General features: G+C 34.9%; 1 protein-coding gene across 1 annotated transcript; it reads left to right on the plus strand.

Annotated features, from left to right (window-relative positions):
• Positions 1-437: 437 nt before the first annotated feature.
• On the plus strand, positions 438-15,842 carry LOC144972490 (solute carrier family 22 member 7-like). The gene is made up of 3 exons (XM_078913765.1): positions 438-533; positions 10,624-10,926; positions 11,706-15,842. The coding sequence occupies exons 1-3, from the start codon at positions 509-511 to the stop codon at positions 13,148-13,150; spliced, it is 1,773 nt and encodes a 590-aa protein (XP_078769891.1). The 5' UTR covers positions 438-508; the 3' UTR covers positions 13,151-15,842.
• The last annotated feature ends 603 nt before the right edge of the window (positions 15,843-16,445 follow it).

Consider the following 16,445-nt stretch of genomic DNA (forward strand, 5'->3'; position numbering starts at 1 on the left):
TACTGTAAGGCTATCCGAAATCTCGCTTTCGTTTTCAAAGAGCAACCACGACCAACTCGATCGACAAACAATCGTTAGACTAAGCTATCATAGCCAGGGTGAAGTCGGCACTCGCTTGCCGAGATCAATCAAGCAAATGTAAATGATCTATGCAGTGTTATTATTATTACTATTATTATTATTATTATTATTATTATTATTATTATTATTATTATTATTATTATTATTATTATTATTATTATTATTATTATTATTATTATTATTATTATTATTATTATATAATAGAACTACACGATGTCTATGATTACTTACGCCCCGCAGTTTGTGTGTTCTCTATTTTAATTTTAAAAATATGTCATCCGTTCAAAGAAGGGTCGTGGGCTTGTTTGTCACTTGCCTAATACCACGTGTTGACTATTCAATTTATACAAAGAACTTATGACTTGAACCGCAAAGGGAATCCAGAGAAAAAATACAGTAAGTGTTATACTTCATTGCCAGAAGATAAATGCATGGATATAACATGGATAATGGTAAGTGTGTACATATGAATCATAAGGTATTAGAAAAATAGTACTCATATTAATGATATTGCCAACAATAACGATTATGTCGTGATATAATAGAACGATATTAATACCATCCTTCCCACAAAGACAAGTTGACTTATTTACAACCATTGCTACAACTACTTACTCGTTACTACTACTACTACTACTACTACTACTACTACTACTACTACTACTACTACTACTACTACTACTACTATAACTACTACTACTACTACTACTACTACTACTACTATAACTACTACTACTACTACTACTACTACTACTACTACTACTACTACTACTATTACTATACTATTACTAGTACTACTACTACTACTACTACTACCACTACTACTATTTCTACTACTATACTATTACTACTACTAGCACAACAACAACAACAACAACAACTAATACTACTACTACTACTACTACTACTACTACTACTACTACTACTACTACTACTACTACTACTACTACTACTACTACTACTACGACTTGATGATGATGATGATGATGATGATGATGATGATGATGATGACGACGATGGGGGTGATCATATGGTAATGTTGTTGTTGATGACGATGATGATGATGATGCTGATAGTGATGATGATGATGATGATGATGACGATAATGGGTCTAATTAAAATTGGTCAAAATCAATAATATATTATCTGCTTATATCATGAACAGAATACGGGTATATATATATATATATATATATATATATATATATATATATATATATATATATATATATATATATATGAGAAATTGGCTTCATTTACCAGTAAAGTCCTTCTTAAAATACAAGTTTAGCCGGTGATATTATAAATTTTGTTCTGTCTATGATGTGCACACGGTGTAAAAACATTACACAACGCGATGTTATTTCTCATGCATGAATAATTTCACAAATACAAGCTAGGGATAGTGTAAAATTTCATGAGTGTGCCAAAACTCAGAAAACGTTATAATAAATAAATATATAATATTACAAAATCCACATCAACGGCTTTTTACGAAACAAATGTATTGTAATATATAAATGGGAATGGAAAATACCAGGACGGTTACAAATGATTGATCTTTAAAATGCTAAGCAGTTTCTATGATAATATCAATTTTGCGTAACATATCCATTCGGTTCGAACTCCCCATTTTCGCTTTTATTCCTTGGGCAAGACTAAAAACCTCAAATTAAGAAATTAAGGAGCAGGCACCGGTGTAAGATAAAGAACTGAACAAGTATGTATGAAACAAGTATGTATGGAGGTCGACTGATTTTTTTGGGACGGTTTTTTATTGTAATTTTCTTTCTTGCTTTGTCTATAGACCTCAAATTTGCTCCCTTAAACGATGACACGCGGAGGGTGCAATTAAAAAAAACACATTCAATGCGAAAGTGAAATTTCCAACATAACGATATCCCCAAAAAGATTGTTCAGGATAGTTATCACCGTTTATATTATGTCACGACTAAAAATAACTTTGTGCGTAACACAGGTGACAGATACACAGTTCATTTCTTGTTTTGGTTTGGTTTCAATCTAGGACCTCGTATAGATGTCGCTGGTTTCAACAAGATCTCAGTACCTTATTATAATTAATCGTACATTCATTGGTTATTTTTAATTTCTTTTAACAATATGGAATCAAATTCTTCTGTTATTGGTGACAAAAAAAAAAGCCGAAAAGAAGAAACAAAAATAAGTCTCCGGTGTTCAGCAATAGATTGTGAGAAAGCACGATACAACCGACCTGGCCTTTCTTTTAGATTTCCTCTCGATGAAGAAAAGTAACCTGATGCGAATATAGTTTGAGATAGATAATATTTCACTTGCTATAATTTGTACTTACGATATTGTTTCATAAAGAATATACCTTGACTCGGAGTCCCAATTCAATAACAGTTAATTCTTAAACCAACCACTTCTAAGACAAAAGTAAATCTTGATGACACTAGACACACCTCTTGGCCAACTTGGGGGACCTTTCCAACATCCTTTCTCTTGCATTGTATTATAGACTTAAAAAATCATATCAATGTCTTCTTTTCTTTCCTCTAACCTGGCTTGTGTTGATTGAGACCCGAAATTAATTTTAAAAAGCAGAAACATATCATATCAACTACTATGCATCCGTAAAGAATTATACAGTTTGACATATTAGGTTAGATATTTTATAAATGACAGAAACAAAAATTCACGAACCCCGACACCTTATTTGTCTAGTAAGGTCAACCAGGCTTAAGGAATGTATCCATCTTGAAAATGCCGTATCCTGTGTCTCGGGTTATTTTGTTCACAAAATCCGTAAATTTATATGTATTGATTGTATTAAAAGTTTGGAAGAGCAATCTAAAGGGGATCAACGCTGGTTCAGACCATTGCAATGAACGAGGCTGTTTTCCAAACACATACTCAGAAAAATATGATTAGACGCGAGAAGAAGGAGCCGCCCGCTGGAAACCTAGAGGAGGAGCATCGAAAGAGAAATGAAAGCTAGAGGTTGGTTTTGGGGACAGATGACAAAAATGGCCTCCAATCGAAAAGATGGCGTTCCACCGTGTCAGCCTTATGTCCTGATCAAGCACCAGGGGGTAAAAAAGGAATGATTGAACGTGGATTGAGATTTTTTTTCAAATGACATTTTTTCACCTTTCTCAATCAGACGAGTTAAAATCCTATTCCTGTAATTGTAAAACACCCCAGTACGTATCCTCATTATTCGTCACATTTCGACTCCATCATAAACTTTGATGGAAATATACTGCCCTCAAAGAAAATCCTAGAAGAGTAATTCGAAAGATGGCAAACTAGTAGCTAGCACATATTGGTCAGTACTGACAATGTACCTTAGCGCTTGTACGATTCGTCACTGTTTGATTATTAATTTTAGTTATTCTAGCATTCTTTGATCGTCATATTACTTCAAAATTTCATATATATGGATTTGACTCTATGACAAGCCACCAACTAAAAATAAACCAGGGCTATGGTCAGTGGCGGTTCTAGCCTATTTATAGTGGTCGGGCAAAGATGAGTCGGTCATATATATATATATATATATATATATATATATATATATATATATATATATATATATATATATATATATTTTATTTTATTTTTTTATTTTTTTTTTTTTTGTTGTTTTTTTTTTTTTGTTTTGTCTTGTTTGTTTGTTTGTTTTGTTCGCCTTAAAAAAAATTATTTCAACCACAAATAATCACATTCACAATGCAATGACAATACCAGTAGATTTTAATTATTCCAAACGTAATCAAAAATGAATCACGAAAGAGAATACAACAAAAATTAAAGCGAAGAGACATAATGCGACAACACCTTCACAATACAAGTCCATCTCGTTCACTCGAAAAATTAAAGAGATGCTTTAATCCCTCAACTGCGAGATTAATATTTCTGTTACATTACTGGTTTTCAGTAGTACGTAGTAACTGTAAAGTTTTTATCGAGAAGCAACAACAGCGATATGACTCGAGTTTCATTCAGAGCTCAAATTGCATAATTTTACTGCTCTCTTGGTGGTTAGAATGATTGTGCCGGTGGTGGTAGTGGTTGGAATAGTGGCAGCGGTGGTGGTGGTGGAGGAGGAGGAGGAGGAGGAGGAAGAGGAGACGGTGAGGGAGGATGTAATTATGGTAGTGGTTTTGATGGTGCTGTTGGTTAGAATGATAGTTGTGGAGACGATGACGGAAATTATATGATGATGTTGATATTGTTTTTATTTCTATTGTAGTACTTGATGTTAATGTTGTTGTTGTTAATGATGATGGTGATTATGATGACAACGACGATGTCGTCGACAATGATGATTACAATACGATATTACAAAGTTTATTCAATCTTAGGCTTTCGCCAATAAATCATAAAATTTGATGACAACATACATGAAAGTGGAAAAAAATGATAAATGGAACCAAACAATAAACTGATACCATTAATAACCACACAAAAAAAAAAAAATCGTAATACCACCAATACGTTCAATAATATAATAATAATAATAATAATAATAATAATAATAATAATAATAATAATAATAATAATAATAATAATAATAATAATAATAATAATAATAATAATAATAATAACAAATGATAATAATAACAATAATAATACGAGTATTACCATCATCATTACTACCACCACCAACATAATTACGTTTCCAATCAGTTTTTCTCGTTTTTTAAAATTTGATACCTATAATAGACGAAAATTCCGGTGATTTTGTTAAAGGGTAGTTAAAATATCTACGATTTTATTAACCCTGAAAACTACGATTTTTATTTTCCTATTTCAAGTAGGCAGGTCTGCTATGACAAGTATCAGTTCCATAGTCAAATTAAGACAAACAAAAACAAAGTTTATTTAATCTTAGGCTTTCGCCAATAATTCATACAATACAATTAAGACAAAACATTGCTACTAATCTCTCCTCATGCATTCGTTAGACGATAACAATAACGACCGTGTTATCTTTACTCCTTACCCAACCAACCCCTAGCTTCCCGCCTCTTCATCACGAACTATCTTATGTATGTATTAGCTTTAGGACGGGCAAGTACGGAATCTGCCCACCCTACCTTTAAACGTATCTATTTCCTCTTAGAATTCAACTATCTCCTTACTCAGAAGAGTATTTCTCGTATACTAATTCAATTGTTGAGAAAACCAAAATGGTGGTTGTATTTTATATATTTATTTAGTCGTGACCTTTGAATAAAAGTGTTTTGTTTTATTAGAGGAAATGCAATAGAAAATTACATTGTTTTGCAAAAATATTTAGTATGGCAATAAAAATACAGCGGTAATTACTTTAAGAATTTGAAGAAAAAAAAAAAGAACAAATTAATTTGTTTTAAAAAAAAAAAAAATCAAATAAGAAAACAATTTAAATAAATGAGTTTTGAGAAGCACTAAGGAAAACGAGAAAAAAATAAATTTAAATGGTTAAACAAATATATAAAAACAACACAAGTTAATACTAAATTGATATATTAGTAAATTAATAAATTAAATTCAATACTGGAATCTTCCCAATGTCATTACATCAATGGTACCAGCACAAGTAAGGCAATAAATTAGAAAAAGTACGTTTGCCAAAATCTGCATTTAGTTTATAAGGTGGGCTCATTTGAATTAGCCCGACCTAGTACTAGAGAGGCCAGACAGCAAACTCGGAGTTCAGCGTCAGGCGACGTGACGATGGGATGACGATGTGGGCGGAGTGGAGTGGTTGGGGAGAGGGGGGGGGGGGGGGGGTTGATAAAAAAAAAGAACAGGAGCGTATCCTGGTTTATGTATTACGGGGTGCATGGTGATTCTCAATCTATCAAAAATACACACAAATTGATTTCAGTACGAAGTATCAAGTTTAAGTACTAACTTTTGAAATTATCTAATTTAAATTAGATTATTTCGGACCTGGTAATACAGCATATAACTTGAAAAAACAGGCTGGTATTTGCCCACCCTGCCCATTATTACCAGCCGTCCCTGGCTATGGTCAGTACTGACCTATAGCCCCGCTCCTACGGAATCGCTATTGGTCAGTGCTGAGCAGTGGACAAGTGAATACTTCATCTAAATCTTTTAGCTATTTTTTTACTGACTCAAGAAGCGCAAGCAGCGAAAAAATTCCGAAAAACAAAATAAAACAAATAATACATCACCACCTATCAATGTTGCAGATTTAAAAAAAGGAAAGAAAAGAAAAACAAACAAGACTTGGGTGCGAAATCTTTATGAAAAAGACGAGTTCAGTTAGGATCAACAGTAATAGACCTAAACATGGCTTGACCAAAACACTGTCAAGTTGCATGGCGCTAATGTAATTATTATTCAACATACTAATATAAAAATAATCATTGACTGCATTTGGTTCTTGAAAGAACTTTTCATAATGAAAAAATGAGAAAAGAAAGAAAAGGGCATTCCAAATTGAATAAAAAAGACAAAACTAAATTTTAAAAATTGAAACTTTTATTAAACAAGAACTTAAGTAGGTACTTGAGCGATAGATTTAAGAAATTTCACAGCATTCTTAATCATATCCAAAGACTAAAGACGGCTTTAAATCATAATATTTGTAATCATAGGAGTGCCTCTTTGTTGTTAACAACCTGTTCAGATCTAGTTGGTCATCATCTTGTTTTTGTTAGGGTTAGGAATAAAGTTCTTCAGCAATATTTTGTACAAACTAATGCATTTAAACCCCATTTTATTTAACAAGAAATCATCAAAGTAATTTTAGTTGCAATGCATGATATTCATTGATATATCAAGTCAACACAACCGTTCGCGATCGCTGACTGTCTGATCGAGAGTCAACCGGCAGCATCTTCTGATGGTGCTCACACTATTATTTTATGACGATTGACCCAATCAGCAAATTCTTTACCGCACTAGTGCACCGTCGCAAACCCACCCGGAAGCTTCGTCACAACACACCGTTCAACTAGGTGCTCAGCGGTGTCGGGTTCTATCCCACATAGGGTGCAGTAATGTTGGACAGGTGAAAAGTCCCCACTGATGAAACGATTTGTGAAGCAGGTCCTCGACCGAAGCCGATTCGCTACCACCCATTGTCTCCTCTTACTGGTGGAGAAACCTGGCAACTTCTCACATGGTTTAGAGGAGTGCATGTCCCCAACCCCTTGCGGGATTGAATTCGTCCAAACTGACTTCCATCTCGGATATGCATCTCTGTTCGCAGTCTGGGAAGCTGCGTACAAGGCTTGTCGGGACTTATTTCGGCTCGAAACGTTCTGACCTTGACGCGGTGATTTGGCTTGAGGCATATCGGGAGGCAAAGGTGTAAATCCCGGTTGACCGTCACGAGAGCATACCTGGGTATCGAGCCTAAGCAAGCCACTTGAGTGGTACGCCCGATATGTGACCAATGGAGATCCAACCCGGTGCCATCCCTGGCTACACACTATTATGTCATCCGGCGAATTGAGGATGGCGTGGCCAGTGGGCGCGCTTTGTGTTGTTTCAATCTAATGGAGTAGTAATATGTATGAACTGTCAAAATATTGTAAATGAATAGAAAAACAGAAACACTTTCAAGCCATTTTCTCATTTTCGGTTATATTCTCGAAGTCTTGTGGAACATTAACATTATGGACTATATTCATGTCACAAACAATGATGCTTACGCGAAGTTGGCCAAATTATTCCCATTCACCGTTATTTCTATTAGCTATATAATCCAAAATATTTGAAAAGAAGATATAAACAGAGCAAAACAAAAACAAAAATAGATAAACAAAAAAAAAAAAACAAAAAAAAAACAAACTAACAAAACAAAAACAAAAAAAAAACAAAAAAAAAAACAACAACAACAAAAATGAAAACCCCTCACTAAAAACAAAACAGAGTTGAGTTGGAAATGTGACCAAATTTTGTCACATCAATGGCATTTGGCACATTTCGGCACCCATAGATTTTAGTCATACTAGAGCGTACTTAAGTTAACAATACTATTAATTTTTTTTTTAAATCATTGAGCTTTATATAGGGCAATATCCACTAACTGTGCTCAAAGCGCTTTACAAGGGGTCCCTGGTCAACAGCAACATTTAACACGTAGGACGGAACATAACGCCTGTTTGGCGATATTGCAATTTTTCGGACAAAGACAGCGCTGTTAACGGCTGTTAACTGTACTCATTTTACACCTGAGTACAATGAGAGAAAGTGAGTAAAGAGCCTTTTCCAGGACTCAACTATGCGCCGAGCACGAGGCTCGAACCCAGGACCTTCCGATCCGAAAGCGAGTGTCATACCACTAGACCACATAGCCTCAATAATCTCATAGATAGACGTCTAATTCTGCATAAACCAATATGAAAATGTCACACGTCTTCTAATAAATTTCTCTCTCGCTTGTCTATTTCTTTAAATAAATATTTCCTGTTTTTTGTTGTTTTTTTTTTTTTTGTTTGTTTTGTTTGTTTGTTGTTGTTGGTTTATTTTGTTAGTTAATAGAGCGTTGAATAATGTATTATCTACACGGATTAAGGAAAATATGTGCGATAATGATGTTCATGAATATTATATTTATCATTTGCCGAACGTAAACAATCAAAAACTCTCATAAATCTACTAACTCGTACCATAGCAACGGTGTGTGATACGCACGAAGTTGGTTCACCGCGCCGTCAGCTGTTGCCGTTTTCATGGACGTGGACTAGCGCTTAGATTCTATCTCTGACTTTAGTCAAGGACTTTAAAAATCGGATTTCATGTGAGTTAACTAAGCAAGTCCCAGACTGAAATCACGAACCGTAGGAATAAGTTTGGCCAAGTTTTAGTCATTTGCTGAGGCTGGACTTCACTAGCTTAGACTGAGACTAGTAACTAGGATATGTCATAGCGTCAACAAGATAACAGCTATATTTAGATGAGAGAGCTTCGATTCAGAATGAAAATATGTCGATTATAAATGACAAGAGGCAAAACGTGTCCTGTTGCTATTGACGCTGGCTTAAAAAAAAAAACTTTAAGATTAGTGCAGATCGCAGATCGTCAAAAGTATACATTAAAAAAAAAAACCTGAATCTAATCGGCTTGTGAGTTGCGAGTGACTGGAGACTTGAAATCGAAGGATTTGTGTCAAAGAGCAACCAAAAAATGATTAGAAAGTATAGTGGAGACAAAAGTAATTCTGCAGGCATTGTAACTGACTGAAATAATGTGCTTCATCAGAACACACTTTCTAATTTTTTTTGTTTGTTTGTTTTTTTGGTTCAGTTTGAGTTTCATTGAAACTTTCATGGGCCTAAATATAGAATTGACAGTCGACCATCATGGACATCATTGTAGTCTAGTAGTCGAATATCAATATGACATGATTTGATTCATCATGACAAAAGTAAGTTAAACTATAAAAAGAAAGAAATATTATCCACACCGGATGTGTTGCTAATTCCTCTTTGGAAATCTTTTGCGTTGAAAGTATATTATAGAGAGCTTGATGCTACCCGCACAAAATAGCCGAATTAGTCACCGTCCTGACAACGCCCACTTCTAGGCAAGAGATTAGCTAGTCTGAGACTAGAAAGCGTTAGTGAAATTCGATTTTTTTTGTCACTTGCTCGCTTAGGCTTAAGACTAACTAGTCATTTATTAGATTAGTAATTAACTAAATCCAGTCCCCGTTGATGAAAACACGCCCAGGTTGGACGCATTCTTTTCAACTTCGCTTTGTAAGTGAGAGCCTATTAACCATCCCTGTGTATCTATCTCCGCTTAAAATGGCAACAAATTTAGATAAGCCAACAAGTGTAAAATGATTCACTCAAGCCAACAGAGTCTCTGATACACTAAGAGATTTCATAAATTGGATGGAAGAGATTCGCTAAGTGAGAATTCCACTCGTTATTTGAACCTTAGTTTCTCAAATAAAGTGAAGTAAAAAAAAAATAAAATAAAAAAAATAAAAAAAAAAAAGAGAGAGAGAGAGAGAGAGAGAGAGAGAGAGAGAGAGAGAGAGAGAGAGAGAGAGAGAGAGAGAGAACTGGTTCATGTGAAAATTTACAGAAAAGACCACTTTAATGGGCTCGTTTTGAAATCAGAGACGTTTTGTTTATTGAGAGTTTTTTTCAAACACTTCGTCTGAACAAGACTAAGGGAATTGAGAAAATAGCTTTTAAGAACAGGACGTGACGTTAGATGATTGTGGAAATTGGGAACGGTTTTTAGCTAAAATTGACCAGTTTAATATAAGAATAAACCCCATTTTATTTTGAAGCGTCATACTGAAGTTCCATTACACTTTGTCATACACAATAATATAATTCATGTTATAAATAAAGATAAAAATTTTAAAGAGAAACATAAAACCCCCAAAACGGCAATTTCCTGTCGAGAGCACCAAGTGCCAAGATTATTGCAGACCACTAAGTGAGTTATGAAATAGAATCTGTCGGCAAGGACCAGTGGGGCGAATATGTTGGGAATCCATTACACACATCTTTTATTTTAATCATTTGTTTCGGTAGACTAATTGATGATATTGTTGTTTTTTTTTAACAGGACAAACAATCAACAAAAGTGACATATGTCTCCAAGTACAGGAGATCAATGATGAAGAAAAAGAAAACAGAGAATATAGTCAGGAGATCAACGTTGATAATGTAGGAAACAGAAATCACACCAATGGACCCGCGGTTAATCAAGACGCAATTTGTGACAGCACCGGGGCACAAAAACCTCACAATTTCGAGGAAGTCATCGTCGCAATGGGTCCACCGGGGAGATACCAATATCGTCAGTGTATACTGATGAGTGCAAATTTTTCCACCGTCGTTTTCGTCGTCCTGAACTTTGTTTTCATCGGTAAGGTATTCGTTTATATCCTTTTAGAGAAACATTTTAGTTACTTGAAAGGCGACCCCTATGTTTTAAAGCGTATCATTTGTGACCCACCCACACCAGTATCATGGGGGGGGGGGGGGGGGGGGGAACCAGATGATGTTGAAAAAGTCGTTTTCGGGTATAAAATGACCAGACACGTACAATTTTGCTTTTTGTCAACTTAAGAAAGTGTATCTTTTGTCTTCAATAAAACATATTAACCAATATTTCTTATCATTAAAAAAAGAACTTTTATAGAGCGCAATATCCACTAAACGTGCTCAAAGCGCAACATTTAACATGTAGGACGGGACATGACGCCTGTTATGACAATAAATTCAATTTTTAGCAATTTCATCCGGACAAAATACCGATTTGAGGCGATAGGTCTCATTTGTGATAGAACTATGTTATTTTCTGGTAAGCGAGTCCTTGACAATACGAGGTCACAAGAAAGAAGAATAGAATTTCTCAACAGGATTCGTATTACAAGTGTCAAAAAGCAAGTATCTTATGATGTTGCCATCTGTTCGCCCTGCCCATTGCTGAAAAGAGTAAGATAATATTATATCATTGAGTTTGTGTGTGTGTGTGTGTGTGTGTGTGTGTGTGTGAGAGAGAGAGAGAGAGAGAGAGAGAGAGAGAGAGAGGCCGGGCATGTGTGATAGTTGGATTTATTTTTATTCCTTGTCAGACTATAGTATTCCTTTTGATGACATTTCTAAAGATATCATAGTCTGTCTTCTTTCTCATTTCATTAGGATTAGAGCCATCGTTTTCATGTTCACAAGTCAACGAAACTTTACTTCAAGAAGACTACAGGAGTGTTACAAATGACTCAACGACGTACCAGTTTTCGTACGGAGATTGTGAAATTCAAATCACGTCCAACTCGTCAAGAAGAAGGAAACAAGTCGACACGATTGGCTGTGAGGAGGGTTACAATTACCACGGTGGAAAACATGTGTCTATTATTACAGAATGGGACTTAGTTTGCGACTCAACAGGAATAGGCCAAATCGTGCAAACCGGTGTGGCGCTGGGTTACTTTATTGGACTTATAGTTTCGGCCTCCCTTTCCGACAAATTTGGAAGGAAAAAAACAATAATGATCGCCATTGCCCTAAGTTCAATATCCGAAGTGAGTTCAGGATTTGCTCCAAACATTTATGCCATCATCTCTTTACGTTTCTTTTCTGGTCTTTTTGCATCTGGAATTTGCGTTATCACGGTCGTACTTGCTGCCGAGCTTCTGGCTTCAAATCATCGCGAATTGAATATTTTCTTCTTCGGGATTATTTGGTGCTTCTTTTCATTGCAACTGAGTGTAGCTGGATACCTCTTCCGTAACGAAAGCTGGAGATGCTTACAAATATTCTTAGGGTTTTGCTGCGCAACTCCATTGCTTTTTACTTTTTTCGTGGACGAATCCAGCTCATGGTTATTCAGCACGGGAAAGTATGAACGAGCTAAACAAAACTTACAAAGAGCGTGTAAATTAAATAATGTAGATTTCAACAGGATAGACAGAATCTGGCAAAATTTGTGCATTCAAAAGACTTCTAACCAGCAAAGAATTGAAGCAGTGGCAAAGGAAAACAAACTTTCAACCTTATTTCGAAATAAGAAGCTTCGAATATATCTATTTATAGGGTGGCTAGTCTTTCTAGTTAATAATGCTGCTTTCACTGGATTATATTTGAGTGCATCAACTCTGGCAGGAAATTTGTACCTTAATACCGCGCTTATATCACTTCTGGAGATTCCAGGTTGTATAATGTTACTTTTCATGCTAAAATACAAAGGAAGACGTTTTGTAGTTATATTTTTCATGGCTATGGCAGCAGTTTGTCTCCTGGTGTCTACCGTTCTTGGTTCTGGTGTCACAGAAAACACACAGCATATTACAAACACATCTACGGCCTTTTTCTTGATTGGCAGACTTGCGAGCAGTAATAGCTTCTCAACTTTGTATTTATACATACCAGAATTATTTCCAACAACGCTCCGTTCATCTGGATCTGGATTGTGTGAAACCGGTTCTTGCGTCGGTATGATGCTAGCCCCTTATTTGGTGCCACTGCATTCTCTTCTATCTTGGGCACCCGGGGCTTTTCTCGCTGGAGCTCTTGCTATCTCTGCCCTTCTCTTGATAAAACTTCCAGAAACTAAAGGGAAGCAATTGGCGTCTTCCATCGAGGGGTAATCATTCAGATTTTGGGAATTCTGAACTTATCCCCGAAATAATATATCCAACATCAAATCCACAATTCCGAGGAAAATCGCATGGAAACAAAGTTAAATGAGCTCAATGAATTTTAAAATTGAACAAAACTCTTAAAAATCACAAGACTAAAAACTCGAAAAATGAACTACAAAGATGTGCGACCATTCACGTATGTGAATTCATTCTTGGTTAATATAAAAGCGATAAATCAAGGGACTGAAACATGACACTTGTGCACTCTCTTAATCTTCCGCTTATAGGTACTGAGATGGGAAATTTATTATAACTGTATTTCATATTACACAGTATAGGCCCACAATGAGTAGTCTACCTTGATTTCAGAACCAAAAGGTGATAAAAATCAATTTTGCAATGTCCTCCTGTCCGAAAATTTGTTACAAATGAAATTTCAGGCTTGCAAACTATCAAGAATCAAATTCAACCGCTTTTGCCAAATGTCACCGTCAACACTTATCAATTAAAGTCTTTACAAATAATATTCATTTAGTCGTGTTCTTTGTGTCATGTGCTGAATAATATAAATAAGTCATGCCGCACTTCCCTTAATGTCATTATAATTGTAATATTTGATGTTATAGGATTCTTTCAATCGTTTGAAATTCCAAAACGCGTTCATAACCACCCTGCATTGGTAGCCGGTTCGAAATTTCAAATGTAAGAGTGCAAGAATTATTCTTCTTCTTCTTCGTGGTCGTTGTAGTGGCCCCCTAAATAGAGGATCCAGACTACAGTTCACATTTATTAATTTCACCACACACACATATACACACACAAACTCACACATACTCACTGTAATCATTTCATTTTTGATATTCATTCTGCAAGCTTCCAAGACCCTTTCTAATTCTGAATTATTTTTAGTATTTATCCAACTCCTGAGGGAGTTCATTCCATTAAACGAACGGCAGAGGGAAAGAAAGATGGTAGGCGGATGATGTTTGAATTGATAGTTTGTTGTCGTGTCCTCTTGTTAGTCTTATTTATTTTTGGGTCTAATGTAGTTGGGGAGTTTAATGCTGGTGCTGCCTGTAACAATATTTTGGAAGGTGCATATCTTGTTCCTTTTGTGACGATGTTGCATTTTTTCCAGACCTAAGCTTTCTGTGAGATTTGTTACGCTATGTTTATGTCAGTATTTATTAGTTATTCTCCTTGCAGCTCTATTTTGTACCATTTCGATCTTGTTGATATCAGTTTTGGCGTAGGGATCCCATATTATGCTTGCATATTACTATAGTTTTGAAGGCGAGTGTTTGAGTTTTGAGGGGACAACAACTCATGATATTATATTTGAGATGTGTGATTTCCATTTAAGGTTATGGGAAATAATTAGTCCAAGATATCTAGAAGATTTGACTTTATCTAATTTTTGGCCGTGAAGGTGGTATTGTAGTTTACAGGTGTTTTTTTTTTTTTTTTTTTTTTTTGACATCGTCAGAACGTTGCATTTGCTTACATTTAATCTCATAAACCATGACTTCTCCCAAGCTTTCAGTTTTGCCAAGTCCTTTTTTTAGTTCAACGTTATCTTCAATTGAGTGGATGTGCTTGTAGAGTGCAGTACCATCTTTAAATAGACAAACTTCAGATGTTAAGCCATTAGGGAGGTCGTTGATGACAATAAGTAAAAGCAAAGGACCTTGAACGGATCCTCCGATAACACTTGTTGGGTACTGTCGCTTAGAAAAAAATCTATCCATTTCAGTGTTCGACCAATTATTCTAACTTTTTGGATCTTGCAGAGAAGCCGCGTATGAGGTACTTTATCAAAAGTTTTCTCGAAATCAAGGAGTATCAGGTCGGATGTCCACCCTTGTCAAGTTCCAGTGAGAATCCATCGACCATAGAGACCAGTTGTGTTTTACTTGATGTGCCTTTTCTGACACCATACTGAACATCATTCAACAATTTATTTGACTCAAGATGATCTGTCATGGAAGATCTTATGATGTGCTCAAGTAGTTTACAGCATATGCAGGTCAAGGAGATTGGTTGTACATAAGTATAATATTGTATTTAACCTCTCCAATTATTTCACCTTGAAGTTAATTCTGTTTAAATTCATTTAATGACCTGACCATTTGACCTTAATAATTGTGACCCATCCCGTAAATCTGGTATTATGTCCGAATAAACTAGACGAGTAGATTGGAGTTTAAAGTCAACATAATCAGAATCAGTAAATTTAAGTTGATTAATAATAATAATAATAATAATAGATCTTTATTGTCCATAAATATGGCAATTTGTCATTTAGTTACACTTGTCATAACGTTATATGATAACTATAACATTGAACAGATTAAAGATTTTTATCACCTTTTGGTTCTGAAATCAAGGTAGACTACTCATTGTGGGCCTATACTGTGTAATATGAAATACAGTTATAATAATGTTTTAAACAGATTAAAGTTTAGAATACAAAACTCAACCTCAGTGAAAGCATTTAGTTCACCAAAAATGTTACCAGCTAAGCCTAAAATTTAATTTGAAGAATCAGATTCACTCTGACATAATTCAATTTAGGACGGTTAGTGACAATTGTGTTTCGCACACTGACATATAAACACATTGACAAGAGCGTAAAAAAAAACAAAACAAGGCAATCTGCAAAGACTCACGTAAATAACTATTTTTATCAAACAATCACAGAAACACACAAACGCACACACACACACACACACACACACACACATATATAAATATATAATATATATATATATATATATATATATATATATATATATATATATATATATATATATATATATATAATGTAAATTTTCACTCACATTTTTTTGCCGAGACGACTCGTTTCTGTGTTCCTTACACTTCCTCAGTCGGCGTGAGTGAAAATTTACATTATATATTAGCTCTAACCACCATTATCGAGCACTTTCGTACCTACAAGTACCCACCAACACTCATATATATATATATATATATATATATATATATATATATATATATATATATATATATATATAGACACATATATACACAGATATACACATACAAATGTCTTATTTTTCACAGATATCCAAATCATTATGGCTTCATTTTATAACCAAACACACGCACAAACAAACAAACACAACCACGTTAAATTTGAAAGAAACAATTATTAAATATTTAATAGTAACAATCGCGTTTATGTAGCACTTATAATTTCACACACACACACACACACACACACACACACGCATACACACAAACACACACACACAAACACACATCAATTTTAGTTCAAATG

The sequence above is a fragment of the Berghia stephanieae genome, chromosome 5 (genome assembly GCF_034508935.2).
Source record: "Berghia stephanieae isolate SIO BIC M18660-M18661 chromosome 5, UCSD_Bste_1.3, whole genome shotgun sequence".
NCBI classification, from domain to species: Eukaryota; Metazoa; Mollusca; class Gastropoda; order Nudibranchia; family Aeolidiidae; genus Berghia; species Berghia stephanieae.